This window comes from Leishmania major, chromosome 29, assembly GCF_000002725.2.
Source record: "Leishmania major strain Friedlin complete genome, chromosome 29".
Classification (NCBI taxonomy): domain Eukaryota; phylum Euglenozoa; class Kinetoplastea; order Trypanosomatida; family Trypanosomatidae; genus Leishmania; species Leishmania major.
In genome coordinates, this window is record NC_007270.2 from 1,111,714 (window position 1) to 1,129,271 (window position 17,558).

Genomic DNA, 17,558 nt, shown 5'->3' on the forward strand with positions numbered 1-17,558 from the left:
CTATCTGCGTGTGATGGCAAGTGTGTCCTCCCTCTTCCAAACGCTAGCCCCGTTTCCTCGCTTCCTGTTGGTAATCACCGAGCCCCACGCCTGGGACGCTCATGGATGAGAGGGAGAAGTTTGCGAGATACACAGGAAAGGGGGAGAGGAGTGGAGTAGAGAGGCAAAGCAGCGGCGAAAAGGAGAGAAACAAAACACACATGAAAACGAGCGTAGCGATACCCCTCTCGTTTCCACAGCGTCCACGAACACACGTATGTGCGTGAAGGGGAGGGAGTTGCACATCTTAAGAAGCGACCACGTCTTTTGTCTTTTGCTCTTTTCACTCTTCCTTTTTTTTTTCTGGAGACAGCGGCAGCAGCAGCGAAAAGTCACAGTAAAACACCACGAGAAGAGGAGGAGGAGGGTTTGCAAACTGTTGCGCACTTGAAGCGCCGCCCCCCCTCTTTCTCTCTCCCCGGGCGTGCACACGAACGGGCTGATATATACACAACCTGCCATCGAGAAAGGGCTGGAGAAGGGTTAGTGCAGCTTGATCTTAAATCGCAGACACACGCACACAAAATCGTCTGCCATCATGTGCGTTCCCACGCACTCTATGCGCGAATGAATGCATCTACATATATATATATATATATATATATATATATGTATACGCTTTGGCGTACACTCAGCGATGGTGTGCATGGTGGCGACGACTACAGCGACCAGGTGTGGCGTTGTGCTCTCTCTTTCTCTTCCGTTTTTGTGTTTGCCATCACTTCTATATCGTTCTCGTTCTCGTTTTGCGTCTTTTGTCTCTCTCCCTGTTCTTCCGGTGTTCTATTCTCACAAAGAATGTGATTTTCAGCGAGATCGAATCGGCGGCCACGTGTGGGCCCAGGGAGCATGTGTCTGTCGTAGTGCTTGTTTCGATTGTGTGGGTGTGTCTGCGGATGATGATGGGTCGGTACAAGGGGGTAGGGGGGTAGGGCTGTGGCGCGGCCGAGATATAAAGTGGCGAAATGATGTAAGCCGCTCTTTTTCGTCGAAAGGGGGTGAGGCGGAGGCTGCACCATCGAAGAACGCCGTTCGCTCTCGCTGTCTCAACCTCTTTTTCACCCCCTTCCTGCTGCGTGATCTGCCTCTTTTCTTTTGTTCCGTCGATCTTCTTCACCGCCTCTGCGCCTACTTGCTCTCTGTGTGTGGTACTCGTACGCAAAACACTCGTACGCGTGTATGTGTGTGTGTGTGTGCTTGCGTAGGAGTGCGCACGTTTTGTGTGTCTTCTACTTTTATTTTCTACCTGTGTGCGTGCGTATTTTTGTGCATGGCAGTTGCGCATGCGCCTCTTTCCTTTTTCATGTCTTCCCTTTTTTTCTTTGTCTGTCTGTGTGTCTCTCTCTCTCTCTCTCGGTCTCCGTTTTTTTTCGCGTATTGGCCGGTGGAGGATGCCGCTGGCGCGCGTATGCAACGGTGACGACTACAAGAGCGAGAACAACCCTCCTCCCCCCTTCCTCCCTCCCTTCCCCTCCTTCCACCGAAAACGAAATCAAGCACATACGCGCCCCGAACATATACCTATATATATATATATGTACCAAAAGGAAATAGAACAGTCGTCCAAAGTGTGAATCCAATCCAAGCGAAGGAGGACAAGTTGGTGGTGGAGGTCTGCCCGGGGGGGGGATAGAGGTTGGATGGTAGCATGAAAAGTAAGGGTTAGAGAGTCGCGAGGTTGGAAGTGGCTACTGTGTTGACTCTCTCTAGCTCGACTTTTTTTTTACTTGCTTTCTGTCACCTCTTTTAGACTGGTGTGCTTTGGTAGGAGACTCGAATGGATAGTCTCTTTATCTTTTCTCTCCCACTCGAAGGCAAAGACGGGTTCGCTGTTGCGGCTCTTGCACGGTTTTTGACAAGCCAGCGTCGTGGCACCGTTGCGCCCCGCCTTCTGCTTGCACTACTTTGCGTGTTCAAAGGAACCTGTTCTCGGTGCTCCTACATTTTCGCGCGCAGGCCAAGTATCGGGAAGGCGACAGCTGCCCATCGTTGATGCTTTGTGTGCGCCTTTCATCCGTCGCCGTCCGCGCCGCCACCTCTGGTTCTTGGTCCTCCGCGCTGGTGTGTGTTTCGTGGTCCTCTTACATTCCTGGTGCTCTTCCCCGGTTCTCACCTTCCACTCCATTGAACCCCTCCCTGGTGCTGCAATCCATGCCCTTATGAGGGGTAGGAAAAACAGTCAAAGCAAATACAGAGGGTGGAAGCGCTGCGCTCTTTTATTCTAAACGGCTGTGCGCGTGAGCTTCCCTCGACCAAGTAAGTCTTTTTTTTTTTTGCAGTCCCCCTCCCCCCACCACTTCACGTCTACAGCAAAGCTGTCGCACGCAGCCAGGTCTCTTTGCCGTCGTCGTGTTCACTTGAAGCTCGTGGTCTTGTCAGCGGCGGCCGTGGTCGAGACAGGCAGGGGCCTCCGCACATACACACACACACACACACACAAGCGCGCATAGAAGAAACCCGTCGACCTCATTCGTTTCCGCGTTTGATCTGTCATTTCATCCACCTCGCTCTCTGCGACATGCACCGTAATCGTATCCGCGTGCGACCGGCTGGTAGCAGTCGTCTTTCAAGTGGCACCAGCTCGATGGCGCACATGGGCTTCGACGGCGCCGATGTGCCTTTTTGTGATCTTCGTGCAGCTGCGCCGCGGCCAGCCGAGAGCGCATTTGCGGCGCCCAACAACCACGCGTGGAGTGCACCGTCGCCGTCCTCGCCGTACGACGCCAACGAGTCGGGCGAAGGCTGGCGGTACGTGCGTCGTATCGCCAACCTTGCCTACAATACCGTCAGTGGGGTGCTAGGCGTGCTGCATGCGAGGCCACCCGGGGAGGCCAATGCGTCCACGGACAACAACGCCTCTGCGAAGGCATTCCCCCACCCGACAGTCCATCCTAACACACCCCACATCTCTGCCGCGACTCCGGCGCAAAGCTACTCTGGTGCCCCGCGGCCGTCTGAAGAGACACGCGTAGCTGACACCATCGAACTCCGCCGGCCGCGACGCAGCACAGCTCAGTATCATGTGCCGCCGCCGCAGCCCCCGGTCTCGGAGCCGGCACTGCAGGCCCGCGGCGCGCCGCTCACTTACCCCTCGGCGCGAGAGGCTCCACAGTGCCAAATCACGGTGAATCAGTACTTCGCGGCACCCGAGCGCAGCATCTATCCTATGGTGTTTGCACATGCAGATGAGGCCGCCACGTACCGTGGCGCCCCCGCTTACCCGTCTCGTGCGAGTCTTCTTACTGCCCCGTCCAGCCTGCAGGTCCATGCCAAGCGTCCGCGCCTTGCGTCTCCTCCGGCAGCTACCGCGGAGTCACGGATGCGCAAGGCGCCAAAAACAGCCACTGACAACGACGCGTGCGATGCGTCGCTGAGCAACGCTCCGTCGGCCATCCCGCTGGGCTCGCAAGAGAATTCCTTGACGGTGCCTATCGGATCGCTTGCGACGGTAAGACTGTTTGGCAAGGCGAAGGCATTCAGCAATGATGACGCCTCTGTTGCTGCAAAGCCCGCTGCCCCGCTGGCCGATGTGCCTACCGCGAAGGCGCCTCCCTTTGGAGGCACAGCGACACCTACAGCTGCCGCTGCAGCCCCCAACTTGTTTGTTTTCGGCTCAAAGTCCGCAGAGATGATTCCTGCGCGTTCTGTCCCTGCGGCACCCGCCTTTGGTGCGCCGAAGACGAACTCGTTTGTGAAGGCGGGCCCACCGGCGGTTATTCCGGATGACGGCACGTTTGCGCCCAACGCGGATAGCGACGACGATGACAAGGGCAACGACAAGGGCACGAAACCCTCCAAGGAGAGTTCGGCACCGGCAAGGGCGCCGTTTAGTTTTAACCCCGTTGGCGTGAAGCCCGCCTTCGGCGCGACGCCACCGTTGTCAACAGGAGCACCCGCAAATCCCTTCTCCTTCTCAGCTAAGCCTGCCGAGAAGGCGGACGCCCCTGCGGCACCCGCCTTTGGTGCCCCGAAGACGAACTCGTTTGTGAAGGCGGGCCCACCCGCGGTTATTCCGGATGACGGCACGTTTGCGCCCAACGCGGATAGCGACGACGATGACAAGGGCAACGACAAGGGCACGAAACCCCCCAAGGAGAGTTCGGCACCGGCAAGGGCGCCGTTTAGTTTTAACCCCGTTGGCGTGAAGCCCGCCTTCGGCGCGACGCCACCGTTGTCAACAGGAGCACCCGCAAATCCCTTCTCCTTCTCAGCTAAGCCTGCCGAGAAGGCGGACGCCCCTGCGGCACCCGCCTTTGGTGCCCCGAAGACGAACTCGTTTGTGAAGGCGGGCCCACCCGCGGTTATTCCGGATGACGGCACGTTTGCGCCCAACGCGGATAGCGACGACGATGACAAGGGCAACGACAAGAAGGCCAAGACTGAAAGTGCCACCCCAGTTGGGAGCAGCGGTGCCTTCTCATTCAACCTGAACTCGAATTGCGCGAAGCCAACTTTTGGATCCGGGCTTGCATTTGGAGGATCGTCATCGCTCGGGGCAAGCACGGGTGTCTCCGGGACCGCGGCTAATCCCTTCTCGTTCCCCAACCACCCCAAGCCGATAGGGTCGTTTGGCACTTCATGCAGCCCCAGCTTCTCCTTTTCCACTTCAAAAAAGTAAAGACACTTTTGTTCTCTGTGCTAGTCCAGTGCATCGGTGCGGTCACTCTTGCATGCTTTCTTGTTTTGCTCACGGTCTCTCTCCTCACTTCTGCACTCGTTGTGCACACTGTCCGAGATTGTACACACCACGGAGAGTTGGCGACAGCAGGCCGTGCGAGACAGTCGAAAGAAGAGCGGGAATGTCGTCGCTGCACCTCGGCCGCCGCGTAGACGTCGAGAAACACTTCTTTGTTGGCATGTCCTTTATTAAAGTGTGTGCGTGTGCGTGTGTATTGTCATGCCGCACCTATACCCTGGTGTCTCCCCCTGTCGTTTAGCCGCTATGATAGTATCCGTTGTTTCCTCTTTGGTATGTTTGCGTGTGTGCGTGTGCCCGTTTGTTGGCCGTATGTAGTGCGCGTGTCTCTGGTTTCGATGCCACACACACACACACACACACACACACATACATACATACACGCTTCTTCTCTCGAGATAGAGCCCAGTGGTGAGTTTTCTTTGCTGTTCGGGCCCTTTTTTGCGTTTTGGGCGGCTACGCAGAGACCCTGCGTGCGGTGTTGCGCTCTTTTTTTCGGTTGAGTACCCCGCCAACCCCGCTCACGAGGAGGACTCCTCGGTGCGTCGCATGCTCAGGGTCCAGCATGCTCACACTCTCTGTGTGGGAGAGGCCCAGCAGCCCTCCCCCTCCTATTTCCTGCCAATGCGGACCCGCTTGTGGTGGTGACATTGTCCGGGCACCTAAGCTGGAGGGAGGTCGGAGCGATTCAGAGCAACTGATATCGGCGGTCAGGCTCTGGGTGGCGCTGCGTCGGAGCGAGCTGCGACGGTGAGCACACGCTTGTACCATGCCGATGAAGGGCAGAGCGTCGGGGTGACGCGACCGCATGCCACCCGGCCCTCACGCTGCCTGCTGGTGTGGGGACCGGCGCGACGCCGAGAGGGACGCAGCAGGTGGCGACCGGCGTCGCTAGAGCTGCTGTGAGGCGACCTGGGGGGACGGGCGGGTGGGTGGCGTTTGAGGCCGGGGTCGTGCTGAGATGAGTGTGTCGGCGCATTGCTGTAACACGCGTGTGTCTACGGCTGCTTCGCACGACGCGGATGCGGCGTGTGGCAGGCCCTGGGGCGGCGTTGAAGGGGGTGCGCTCAGTTGTATGGCAGAGCGTGAAAAAGATGCAGGAAACGCTTGTGTCTCCGATGGAGGAGTTTGACCAACGCGGCAGAGCCCACCCCGCGCCTTGTGCGTGCCTCTCTTGGCGTGGGCGTTGGCAACAGAGTGTGTCGATGCCTAAGCGCATACGTCTCTCCCCCAATTTTTGTCACGTGCGTGTGTGTTCGGATGACGATCCCACATGCCTCAGCGATGCTTCGCATTGTAATGCCAGATAAGCTCCAACGCAAACGGGTCTTGTTCACCTGCACAGGGGGACCTGAACATCTGTCTAGAGGCGCTGCGAGATGAGAGCCCGTTGCTCTCTTCTCGTTCGGTATCGTACCGCGCACCAAAAACGGGGGATGAAAGAAAACGTAACCGCATGGGCATATTCAACGTCTCTCTTGTTAACTGTGCATATTTCCCTTCTATTTGGTGCGGCACCCGCCTACTACCTTTTCATGCACGGATTTTACTCCCCATGCTCACCGCCCGTACAGCGACGCGAACTCCAGCAACTGCCTTTCTCCTACCTCTGTCTCGTCTCCTCCCTTTGTGTGTTCGTGGTGATTGTACCCGTGCTCGCTTTCCTTTCTTTCGTTGCTCTCGGGTATCTTGTTCGCAGCAGCACACGACCAAACCCACACTCACACCCACACACATAAAACGAGCCACCGCGCGAAGCTGACAAGTCCTCGACGCCCGTTATATCTTCTTTTTTTTCGTGTGGTTGCGGCGGTGCGCCGTGTCTGTTCTCTTGTCTTCCTTCCTCTCCTGTCCTCGGCTCCGATCGCTTGTTTGACGCCGCCGCGACGTTGTCTCCCTTTCGCGACCCCTTCACGGCTGCTCACCGTCCACAACCGTTTCTTCCGCTCTGTGTGCGTTTTTCAGCCGGTGTTTGGCGGATTTTCCCTCGACCATGTCGACCGCAGCTCGACGGGAGGAGATTCAACGTCAGCTACAACAGCTGCGCGATACGCGTGAGCGCGAGCTGGCCGCCTTCGACGCTGTTGCCGCCGCGCATCCGGAGTTGTCGGCAACGGAGATTACTGCCTTGGCGCAGAAGAAGGCCGAGGCGGAGGTGCCGCAGAGGATCTCAGTGGGTGGCGTGGAAGTGTCCGTGGGAGCGCGAGTGTCTGTCAAGGATGACGTTCACCTACTGCACCGCGCCGATCGCGGCTACTTCGCTGCCGATCCCCTTAAGGCAGTGTACCTGGGCGAGCAAGGCCAGGTGATGCGGGTAATGAAGTCCTTCCAGGGAAAACCGGCTGTGGAGCTGCGCTTCGCTGACGGTGTTATCAAGGTTTTCTTCGTTGAGTGCCTCGCTCTCTCACAGGAAAGCGAGGACACAGGTGCGGGGACCAGCGGCCGTGCCACCGCTCGGCACACCGATCCGACAAGGGGAGTCAAGAGCGTATCAAGTGCGAAGGTATTGCTACCGCCACCATCGTCACCACAGGCTGAAGCGCTGCCGGGGTGGGGCCACTTGCGCATGCCACATCGTCGGCCCTCTGCGCCATCGAGTGCTGCTGTGGCGCCAGCATTTATTCCACCACCGCCCCCTCCCACTGTTCAAGAAGCGCTCGGCACCGCGGCCAAGCGTGCGGCGCCGACCCCAGCGCGAGCGTCATCTTCTTTTCCCGCCCCTGCCGCGCCCGCTACATCACAGGCGGCCGAGCAGCCGGCGAAGAAGGTGATTAGTGAGGCACGGAAGAAGCCGACTGCGGCTCTTCCAACGGCTCGCCCAATTGTGAAGAAAGAACCGCCGCGCGGGCCGTGTCGGCCATCGCCGGTTGTGCATGTGAGCTCACATCCACCGACAGTGACAGTGGACCTAGCGCAGCTGAGTCTTCTGCCGGCTGTTGCAATAGACGCGGTTGCTGATGAAGGTTTGGGGTCACCCTTGTCGTGTTCGATGCAGGACAACGTGCCACGCCGCACCAGTACCGCAACAGACTCGGAGGGCATACCAGACCTTCGCCCAACACCGAGCTCCTCCATGTGTGACATCGATGCTTTGGTGGATGCGGAGACGGCGGCGGACTCGGCCGGTGCGGCCGCTGCCAAGGCAGCTTGCTTGCATAAGGCGTTTACGACACCAAATCAGACATCGCCGTATCTCCGCGACGAAGTCACAACCCTGACGCGGCGACGATCCAGCGGTGCAGACAACTCAGGCACAAGACTGTGCTGGCTCGCCGGCCTCACCGAGCCTGGCGGCAACCTCTCCGAGCCGCTCCGCATCTCACTGCAGGCGCAGTGCACCACCATGTTCGCAGTCTTCGCTGTCGTCACTCGCAAGCTGCGCTGGGATAAGCAGCGCCTCACGGCCACCCGTCTCTTCACCGACAAGGGTGTCGAGATCAAGTCGGCGGGCGCTGTGCACGATGACATGCGGCTTGTGGCTACCACAGGGTGCGCCTACAAGTGCGACGGCGTCACATCACACTTCGCCACCGTGGGCTATGCTCGACCCTCCTTTACCGCTCAGAGTCGCGCGACCAAGACTCCGTGCACGCGCCCCACCCCAGCCGCGGCAAGCGTTCCGGTCCCTCCTGCCGCAGCTTCGAGCAGCGCTCCTAGCACAACCGCGTCTTCCTCTACACCCGCGTCTCCTTCAAGGAAAGCTGCCGCTGTGCCACAGCAGTCAACCACGGCGACAGTGTCGAAACGCCTTGCGCCTTCTCCCTTGACGGCAGCGAAGCCCATCCACATCCGCGTCTACGAGAATGGTGTCTACGACGACAACATCTACCGCACCGTCACGGTGCGCCCGACGTACAAGACGCTCGCCACTCTCAAAACGGTTATCACCCGTGAGCTGCAGTGGCGGGATGGAAAGAGGGTGAGCCTCCTGTTTGATGCCTCGGGTACGGAGGTTGTAGATCTTCGCGATCTTCTCGACGGTGATGCAGTCGTCGCCTCGGCAGGTGACCGCTTTGTCATTCCTTACCCGAACACCGCCATTCACAGAGAGGCCATGAAGCTGTCCGAGCGTTTGCGCTGAGACGGCTGACCGTTGTGAAGTGGCGGGGAGGGGTGAAGCGGCACGAGGCGCTACCGCCATTGCAGTTGGTGGTTGGCCGTCTACTATCGCCAGTCGATGTGTTCGCCTTGCGAGTGAATCGGGGGTACACAAAGAGGAACGCGAGGTGCCGCCAAAGAAGGCTTCTGTTCCTCGTGACGCCGTCCTCGCGCTCACGCGCCGCGCCTGCGTATGTGCGCGTGTGCTTCTTTCCGTTTCGTGTGGTTGATGTTGACGTAGGAGCAGTGAGTCCTCGACAGCCGCCGTCGCCGCCTTGGAGGTGGCCCAGCGTAAACGCGCGCGTCGAGGCCTCGCTACGCCCGCTTTTCATGTCACGCTGGCATATGTGCGAACGTACAGGTTTGGTGCGACGTCGCTGCGCCAACTGGAATAGGCGGCATGCGCGCACGGCAGCACAAATAACAAACGAAGGTGACATGTGTCATGGGCGACGAGGAGGGAAGAGAGGCAGCGAAAGACCCGGTTAGACGGCAATGCAGCCTCCGTGACGGGGACGCCTCTCTCATAATGCCCTTGCTGCTTGCGTCTCGCAATCACAGACTCAACGCGATGTGCGTGCGCATGACAGCCCTGCGTGCTTGACGTGTAAATGCCCGCGTGACGTGCGGCTCATTTTCTGAGGTCTCTAAGCCTTCTGTGGCAGCGTCTATGGAAAAGGATGGCCATCATGATAGCATCCCTGCCACCTGCTTGACGCCGTCGTCTCCCCCTTCTCGCCTGACACTACGCGCGTTTTGTATGCTTCCTCTTCGCTTCATCATTTTGTTTTCCCACATCTTTCTTGGGTAGCACACGCACCGACATGCGCGCAGTCGCACGTGTCACCCCATCCACAGGAATTACGTAGGAACGCAGCGCGAGTTTCTCAAGCGCTGTGTCGCTGCCGGTGTTTTCCTGCTGCGGCGCCGCCCTCACAGTTTCTCTCTTCTCCCATCTTTCTCCCGTTGTCCAAGTGCCCTTGCGTGTTGGCGCGCAGCAAGCGGCGTCTCCTATCTCTTGGTTCGCTCTCGTTGGCTCCCTCGAACGCTTCACTTGCCTCGCTCTGCGCCACGGCGAAGTCTCGGTGGCACCGCCAGATCAAGATGGAGCGCGCGGCGGAGGTGACCCTCATAAGGGATGCGTTTCCTCACTTCAACTTCGCCGCCGACGCAGCGGCGTCTACAGCGCTGCGGCGAGCCACAGATGCGTTCTCGATGGAAAACACGGACGAGGTTGTGAGACTTGTTCGCCAACTACTGGAGAAGATGCTGCAGGCAGAGCCGTCGGCTGCGGCTGCGTGGACGCAAGTGTACGTGTTTGGCTCGAGCGGTCTAGACGCCGCTATCACGGGCAGTGACATCGATTTGTATGGTGAGCCACTTCCTTCTTCCCATCGTTTCTTCTCTCCCGTTGCGCTTAACTTCTTCCCTTCCCCCCTCCCTCCCCCTCCCCCTCCCCCGTCTCGCCCGCTCTCTCCTCTCTTCTCTCTCTCTCTCTCTCTTGCGTCTCTCCTCGGCCACGGCCGTGGGCAGCGTGCAGGGCAGCGCAGCGGCAGGCGTGTGGGAGAGAGCAGGAGAGAGAGAGAGGGAGAGAGAGGCAGAATGGGTGACGAGGGAATCTTCGTGTCGTTCATGCGTATACTGGAGCATCTGCAGACTTCCCATCTCTCTTTCTCTCGCTCTCCTCACTCTACTTCGTCTTTCGTTCCCTCCTCCTTTCTCTCTCGGACTCTCCGCATGTTCGTCCACGCATCGTGCGTGCGAATGATGATGATCACGTGGAGCACCACCTTTCTCCACATCATGCTCACAAATCTCGCCACTCCTCCTTTCTTTCTCACCTGCTTGCCTACATTGCAAACCGTGTGTGAACATCTGTGTACACCCCTCTCATGTTGCACATTCACGGTTCTGTGATACTGCCGCCATGGTGCATGCGGGCGCCGTGCCGTTGCTCTCGGCGTTCTCCTCCCTCTTCAAGGTTTTGTTCTCGCTTTTTCCTTCTGCACGCCTCACGCCTTTTTACCCCGAGGCGTAAACTGCGACGGCATGGTGTGCTCTGCGTATTTCACCGTGCGCGCCTGTACTGCAACATGCCTAATGGTAATACGCTACGATGGCGGTGCACCTATGCGCACACGCCGCCCCTTCACTGCTCTCTGCTTTTTCCTCTTGCTGCTCGCACCTTTCTCTTTATGAGTTGTGCACTGGTCGTTTGCGCATGCTGCCGCGAAGAATTGCATTGTGCTCCGCCTCTGTGAACACGAGTTTGTTTTTTCAGACGTTCCCGCGCTCGGCTGAGGGGCGTCTGCAGAACGTCGTCGTGGTCACCTCGGCTCGCGTCCCTCTGATCAAGTTTTCGTACAACGGGGTTCACGTCGATCTCCTGTTTGCCTCCGTTGATATGCGGACGGCACCTGACACGAATGAGCTGCTGCGCGACGACTTTCTTTCCCTGGTGTCGCTGCCCTGTCGGGCAACCGTGAACGGGATCCGCACGATTCTGGAGATTCGTCGCCGCCTTCCCCTTCTACTGGCCGCTTACGCCTGCGTGCTGCGCGCGGTCAAGTACTGGGCGGCGCAGCGGCAGGTGTATGGGAACCTCTACACCTTCCCCAACGGCGTGTGTCTCGCCATTATGGTGGCCCGTGCCTGCCAGCTTTGCCCCGTCGCGGACAGTGGGGTCATTTTGCGCTTCTTCTTCTCCCTGTACGTGTGGTGGCTCCTGCGTGACACCCGCATCGCTCCTGTTTCTATTGTGCCCATGGATGAGAACGCGGCCATCGCGCGAGTGCCGGGGATGCCGCCGCCGTGGGATGCCGTCTGGGACGCGGCGGACCTGTTCCCAGTGCTGAACCCGGCACGACCCACCGTCAACGCCGCCCACGCGGTGGGCCGCAGTGGACTGCAGCTCTTTTTGAAGGAGCTCCTCCGCGCTGAGCAGCTGTGTGCCCTAGTCCCGATGTCGTACTCGGCACTATGGGCACCGTACAACATACTCGATGAGCACCGCTTCTTTGTTGGCGTGCACATCTCGAGCGAGCACCAGTCACTTGCAGCGTGCGAGGAAGCTATCAATGCATGGAAGGGGTACGTAGAAAGCAAGTTGCGTATGTTTGTGTACGCGCTGGAGTGCGTGGCCGAGGTGCGGCCGTTCCCACGCCCGGTTGTCGATGAGCCGCCCCGAGCGGTGACTCGGAGAGGGGTGACGGTGCACTGCCGCTCTCGCGCATTCTTCTTTGGCGTGCGCAACGGTAACAACGATGTGGCGCACAGCGATGTGGAAGCCGCATTCAGAGAGTTTGAGTTTGCGGTGACGGAGGGCACAACGGGAAAGAATCCGTTTGAGTGGAATAGGTCAGTCATGCTAGGGCCACGGCTGTCTTTTTTCTCTATCTACGATCCGCTGACAGCCGACTCGCCATGTCAGGCACTTTACAGCGCCTGCGCCGAGATGATGGGGTCCTCGGTGTGAAGAGGCCGCGACGGTGGTGTGCGCGCTTGTCAGCGCGCATGAGTGGCTCTTCTTTTCGGTGCCGCTTCCAGCTCGTGTGCTGCATGGAGGAACACCGTTTGTGATCATGGTTGGGCCCCAGGCGCACGCTTCCTGTTTTTCGTCCTGCGCGTTCCCGCCTGCCTTTCCAGGCCCTCGTCCCTCCTCCACACGCCACCGTGACAGTCCTGCAGACACCCTCCAACGTAGCCGAGGGAACAGCAGAGGACGAACATGAACCAAACAGAAAAAAAAACGGAGGGTCTTAGCGAAAGTATTCAGCTCAGGCGCACCTCTCACGTCATGCAGCTGGCCCTGCTGCCTATTCCGGGCTGTGGGTGGAGCTGCGCAGCATGGTATAGCAGGTGCCACCTGACGACCACTCGAAGAAGAGGAAGAGAAACGCGATCAAACTCTCTCTCCGTGCCGTTGAACCCTCTACGGCCTCACGGGATGGCTGTTTCCATCCCTGAAGCGCGCACTCTCCCGCTACCTTCTCCGTCTTTCTCTCTCACTGGTGTCCTCCTGCCGCTCCGTCACATCGGCCACCGATTCCGCACGTGCGCGACGGCACACGCGGCGGTTCTCTTAGCGCCGTTGGTGGGCGAGTGAGCGAGCAGAACACAGACGCATCATTGTTTCACATGAGTTTCTTTGCTAATCCCCTCGCAGATGAGGAGGAGGTGGTGCCCCCCGACTACCCTCTGGAGCAGTACGACGAACTCAAGCGCGAGGATGACTTCAACGAGCTTCTTGTGCGATCCACGAAGCTGGAGTGTCGGCAGAGCGGCGGCGACGACGCGTCAACCAACCCCGAGCTCGAGGCATGTCTGGGTCGCACCCGGCAACTGCGAGCCTCGCTGGAGAACTCGTGGCTCCGCATGAGCGAGCTGCAGGTGGAGGCGACCGGTGGGGCACGCTCCTCGCCTACGGTGGAGACATCCAGTTTGTCTACCCCAGCCTCCCTTCTGGGGGCTCTCGATAGCGCCATCACGCAGGTGCACCACCACGTTACACAGCGCGAACGACTGAGCCAACACCTGAGCGCCCTGGTTGAGAAAGAGGCTGCTCAGCTTTGCTCTTCGGCATCTCATCTACTCACTGCAACCGCACCGCACGGCACTGGCGCGTCCATGTTGCGCGCGCTCGATGCACCGAACTTGGCGTGGCCGCCGGAGACAGGCTCTTCGCCTCACTCGTCGGAGGTGATATGTGAACGTGCAGCTGGGGCTGTGCGTGCTCTGGAGGCGCTTCTCCCTTCCATGTCGATGGAGGAGGCGGCTTTGGCGAGTGCGGCGGCGCAGCAGCTCTCGTATGGACTGCAGTCATTGAGCACCTTGAAGCAACGCTGCGACGCCCTTCGCATCACCGTGGGGGTCAAATCGCAAGAGGAGGCAGAAGCCCACTGCGCCGCTGAGGCGTTTGCTCGGTGGACAGCGCAGCGGCAGCTGGCGTGCAGTGAATCGGCCGCTTCGTCAGCGTCATCTCCAGTTGCCGCCGTGCCCTCCTTTGACATTGCCACGGCAGAGTGTCTCAACAAGGAGATCAGCGAGGAGAACGGGCGACTGGAGGCGGTGCTCGCGCGTCTTGTTGCCACCCAGTCGCTCGACAGAGCGCAGCGTGACGCCTTCACGGGAAGTGCTCTGGTGCAGTACGTCGCCCTCGCAACCTATGCGCGGGAACTTGAAGAGGAGGTCGATCGCCTAGGACGGGCCGTGCTGTACCTTCGTGGCATTCTGGCCGAGCCGTCTGCGAGCGAGCTGTGGGGTGAACGCCGTGACGGTAGCCCTGCTGCTGCATCGACGCAGAGTGCCAGTCACGAGGGTGAGGAGAGGCTGGCGAGGCGTCTGAGCCGCATCCACGCAGTGGAGAAAGAGCTACGGTCGCTGCAGGCAGCGGACGGTGGAGCAGCGACGGCGAACGACACCGTCGCCACCATTCTGTCTTTCGGCTTGAACCGGTTGCTAGAGGTGCACAACGTCTGCTTACATGCGATGGCGCTGCTCAGCACTTACTTTGAGAAGCAGTCGGGAAGCGCGGCCTTTCTCAGCCATGCATTGCGCGGCGGCGGCGCGGTGGAGGATGCCACGGTGGAACGCGTGCTGGATGTGCAGCTCCCTGACGCGGAGCTGGTGAGACAATGCTGTGCTGACATGCGCGGCGCGAGCGTCGATCTCGGCGCCACACTGAAGAGTATTGTGGACCAGTCCATTGTGACTTCGACCGCTCATTTCACGCGGTGGCAGGCTGTGCGGGGCCTGCTGACGGAGCTCCTTCAGTATTCCCTGGCCGCGATGCCGGACGTACACGCCGAGTTTTCGGCTCTGCTCGCAGACTACGCGGAGCCGAAGACGCCGTCGGCCACGGCTGCATCCGCCAACTCTGCAGCGACGAGTCAAGTGCACGTGGATCTCGACTGGGCGACGGCGGTGCTCACTGAGGAGGCGAAGGCATTTGCTGATGAGAAGAGGGCGCAGCTGGAGCTCATCAAGGCATTCTGGGCGGAGCAGCAAATCGAGGTCAACAAGAAGATGGCATGGCTAGCGAAGCAGCCCAACACCCCGCTCTTAATGCAGCTGTGCGACGTGGAGAGGGGGAATGAGCAGCTGCGCCGTCAACTGGCATCCATGCAGGAGGCCTCCGAGGACGTGTCTGTCCTGCACAATACGTTGGCAGAGCTGGAGAGACGTACCTCCGAGGAGGCACGACTCAACGCGGGATTGCGGGCGGAGCTCGAGGAGCTCGAGGCTGCAAGGGGCGAGTTGGAGTTGCAGCGCGATATGTTGCTATCTTCCCTGTGATAGGGATGACAGGACGGGTGTTCGACGGAGCGCGTGCCACGGCCGCTCGTGGCATTTACCCTTCACATGGACGGCTCAGCTGCGTACACCCCCGATGCCTCTCCAAGCACAATTTTGCCTCGAAGTTTTCTCTTTACAGTCTTGCGCGCCACTGGCGGCGGGGCATTCGCTGGGATTGCTTGAAGGCAGCTTTGCACGAACGCACTTGGGCTCGAGACTGCGTGTTGGTGCGACGGCGATGCCCGCGGCGCCACCCACACCCTCCCCCTTCCCTCCCTCCCGGTTTTCCTTCCTTCCCCCCTCTCCCACCCTCCGCAGACGCGGTGGACATGCGCGAAACTCGCAAACTCGTCTCTGCGTCTCTTGCCATTCGCTGGCTGCTATCCTTCCCCTCCTCAACCGCCTCTCTTCGTCTTGCCACCATGGAGGGCACACCGACACCGACACACTCGCGCCATCGAGTGCGCGTTCCTCTATCGCCATAGCTCTTTGCAGTAACGCTACCACCAACGTAGGAGACAGCAGATGCCGTGCCAGATAGGCCAGAACAACTGGATCCTCACCGATTCACCGGTGTGCTATGTGACGCCAAACTTGCGTCTACATCAGTGTTCCTGCCCGCTGACAACGTGCACCCCCACCGCGGCGGGCTACGGGTGCCACCTGACATCCTCTGTTATGATTCTCTCCGGTGTGCTAGTCGTAGTCTGGATCTTGGCTGCGTGCGCCTACGTGTACGTTTTGAATTTCGTCGGCGAGCTGGAACTAGAGGCCCGCGCGGAGAAGGTGGTCTCTCTCAGCCGCAACTACTATTACCACAAGTTGTTCGGCACCGGTAGCCCGATGCTTCCGTCGAGTGTCTATGTACCGGATAGAAAGTTTCACTCGGAGTAGACGTCACGGCTCTGCTGTGGAGTTGAGATTGCAGAGGCGTTGTCCCCCTCTTCCTCTCTTTCTGCTCTTTCTTTCCGGGGCTTCCCCCCGGCACACCTAGAAAGAGGAGACGAGGGGATAAGGCTGCTACTGAGGGCACATCTGCGTCTGTCTCCCGTGAATAACAGCGAACGCGTACGCATGCCCAGACGACCCTCAAGGCGTGCACACGTTTGCGTGCGGGTACGAATCAATGGATTCCGTGTGCAGGGGCTTGTGCTTCTCGGTCAACGCTGCCCAGGGGGGGGGGTGCGCAGGCGGCGGCGCCGCCGTTTGCAGCAAAGGATGGATCTCTTCTTCACTCACGCGCGTGGCGCTGCGTTTCATTTCAACCTTTTTCCTCTTTGTAGGCGAATGCCGCCGTTGTCGTAGTCTGTCCACTTTTTCCCCCTTCCCGCTGTGCTGCTGCAGGCGAGAGGGGCCACACCTCCTCTGCTCTACCTCTCCCCTTGGTATGCGTATGTGCACACGCGTGTAAGTGGCCGCTTCTCCCGTCTTAGCCACTTCCTGCGTTTCCTCCCTCGCGCCTTCGTTTCGGGGCTGAACTGTTCACTCCGACTCCACGCATCCTCCTCGCGTCCTCTCGGTTTCCCTTCTTTGCCTCTTCTTACCATAAGTTATCCCCTGATTATGGACGGCCGCTTCCTCGTGATGTCAGGGTCTAATACCTCCCCCCCCCCTACACACACACATACACATACACACCCTGTGTGTGGGAGCGGCCAAGAGCCTGTGGCCTGCCCTGGTATACGGCCGTGGACCCTTGGTGTCCGCGGAGAGGTCTGGGCTTGCTCTGGGCCGAAGAGACCTGCAGCCATGACCACGTCTATGTCAGCTCACTGCAAATCGTGTGAACGACTCAACGAGTGTGTACGCATTCTTACGTTGAACCCCCAAGCCAGCCGATGAGTGTGCCATCTTCTGGCGGCTTATTTCGTTTTGCTTTTTTTTTTTGCTCATCTTGTCCGGAGCGTCATAGCGCGTGCCTGTGTGCAGGCGGTGCCTCTCTCATTGTGTGCCGGGTGCTGTGTCATCTCTTGTCGTCTCCGTTGACGTAAGTCTGCACTGCCCCTCTCCCTTCGTCACAGCCGAGCAGCAGCCGCTTCTGCACCGACACCACCGCTCACCCCTTCCTTGTCCACTGTGCTCCTGCTCTCTTCCATCCGATTGATGAAGTCAAGGGCAGTTCAAACTGCCGGCTGCGCAGCACTTGTGCCTTTATCTCATTCTGCTTGCTCTCGCTTTTCTCTTATCATCGGAGGATCTTTCGTGTCGAGCGCCTGTGGCAGGGGCGCTGGCGTGTGCTTGGGAGGGAAGACCGGGGTAGCGCTGACCGCGGCTTCGAAGAGGCGTGAAGGGGGCGGAGAGGGGGAAGTGGCCGTGCGTGCGAGGTGTAATGTGCCCCGCGTCCCGCCACGAACGACAGGGGGAAGGGGTCGACGGAACGGATCTGCTTCAGCAGTGGGCGCCCAAGTGAGGTTGGAGTTTTGTGAGGGAG

At 59.4% G+C, this 17,558-nt stretch overlaps 5 protein-coding genes across 5 annotated transcripts; all 5 read left to right on the plus strand.

Annotated features, from left to right (window-relative positions):
* Positions 1-2,623: 2,623 nt before the first annotated feature.
* On the plus strand, positions 2,624-4,657 carry LMJF_29_2580 (conserved hypothetical protein; the record flags this gene model as incomplete). The annotated part of the gene is made up of 1 exon (XM_003722293.1): positions 2,624-4,657. The coding sequence occupies one exon, from the start codon at positions 2,624-2,626 to the stop codon at positions 4,655-4,657; it is 2,034 nt and encodes a 677-aa protein (XP_003722341.1).
* Positions 4,658-6,728: 2,071 nt separating this feature from the next.
* LMJF_29_2590 (conserved hypothetical protein) lies at positions 6,729-8,816 on the plus strand (the record flags this gene model as incomplete). Its single annotated transcript, XM_003722294.1, has 1 exon — positions 6,729-8,816. The coding sequence occupies one exon, from the start codon at positions 6,729-6,731 to the stop codon at positions 8,814-8,816; it is 2,088 nt and encodes a 695-aa protein (XP_003722342.1).
* A 1,121-nt stretch (positions 8,817-9,937) lies between these two features.
* On the plus strand, positions 9,938-12,308 carry LMJF_29_2600 (putative poly(A) polymerase; the record flags this gene model as incomplete). The annotated part of the gene is made up of 2 exons (XM_003722295.1): positions 9,938-10,200; positions 11,069-12,308. The coding sequence occupies 2 exons, from the start codon at positions 9,938-9,940 to the stop codon at positions 12,306-12,308; spliced, it is 1,503 nt and encodes a 500-aa protein (XP_003722343.1).
* Positions 12,309-12,970: 662 nt separating this feature from the next.
* LMJF_29_2610 (conserved hypothetical protein) lies at positions 12,971-15,127 on the plus strand (the record flags this gene model as incomplete). The annotated part of the gene is made up of 1 exon (XM_003722296.1): positions 12,971-15,127. The coding sequence occupies one exon, from the start codon at positions 12,971-12,973 to the stop codon at positions 15,125-15,127; it is 2,157 nt and encodes a 718-aa protein (XP_003722344.1).
* A 525-nt stretch (positions 15,128-15,652) lies between these two features.
* Positions 15,653-16,021, plus strand: LMJF_29_2620 (conserved hypothetical protein; the record flags this gene model as incomplete). Its single annotated transcript, XM_003722297.1, has 1 exon — positions 15,653-16,021. The coding sequence occupies one exon, from the start codon at positions 15,653-15,655 to the stop codon at positions 16,019-16,021; it is 369 nt and encodes a 122-aa protein (XP_003722345.1).
* Between the last annotated feature and the right edge of the window lie 1,537 nt (positions 16,022-17,558).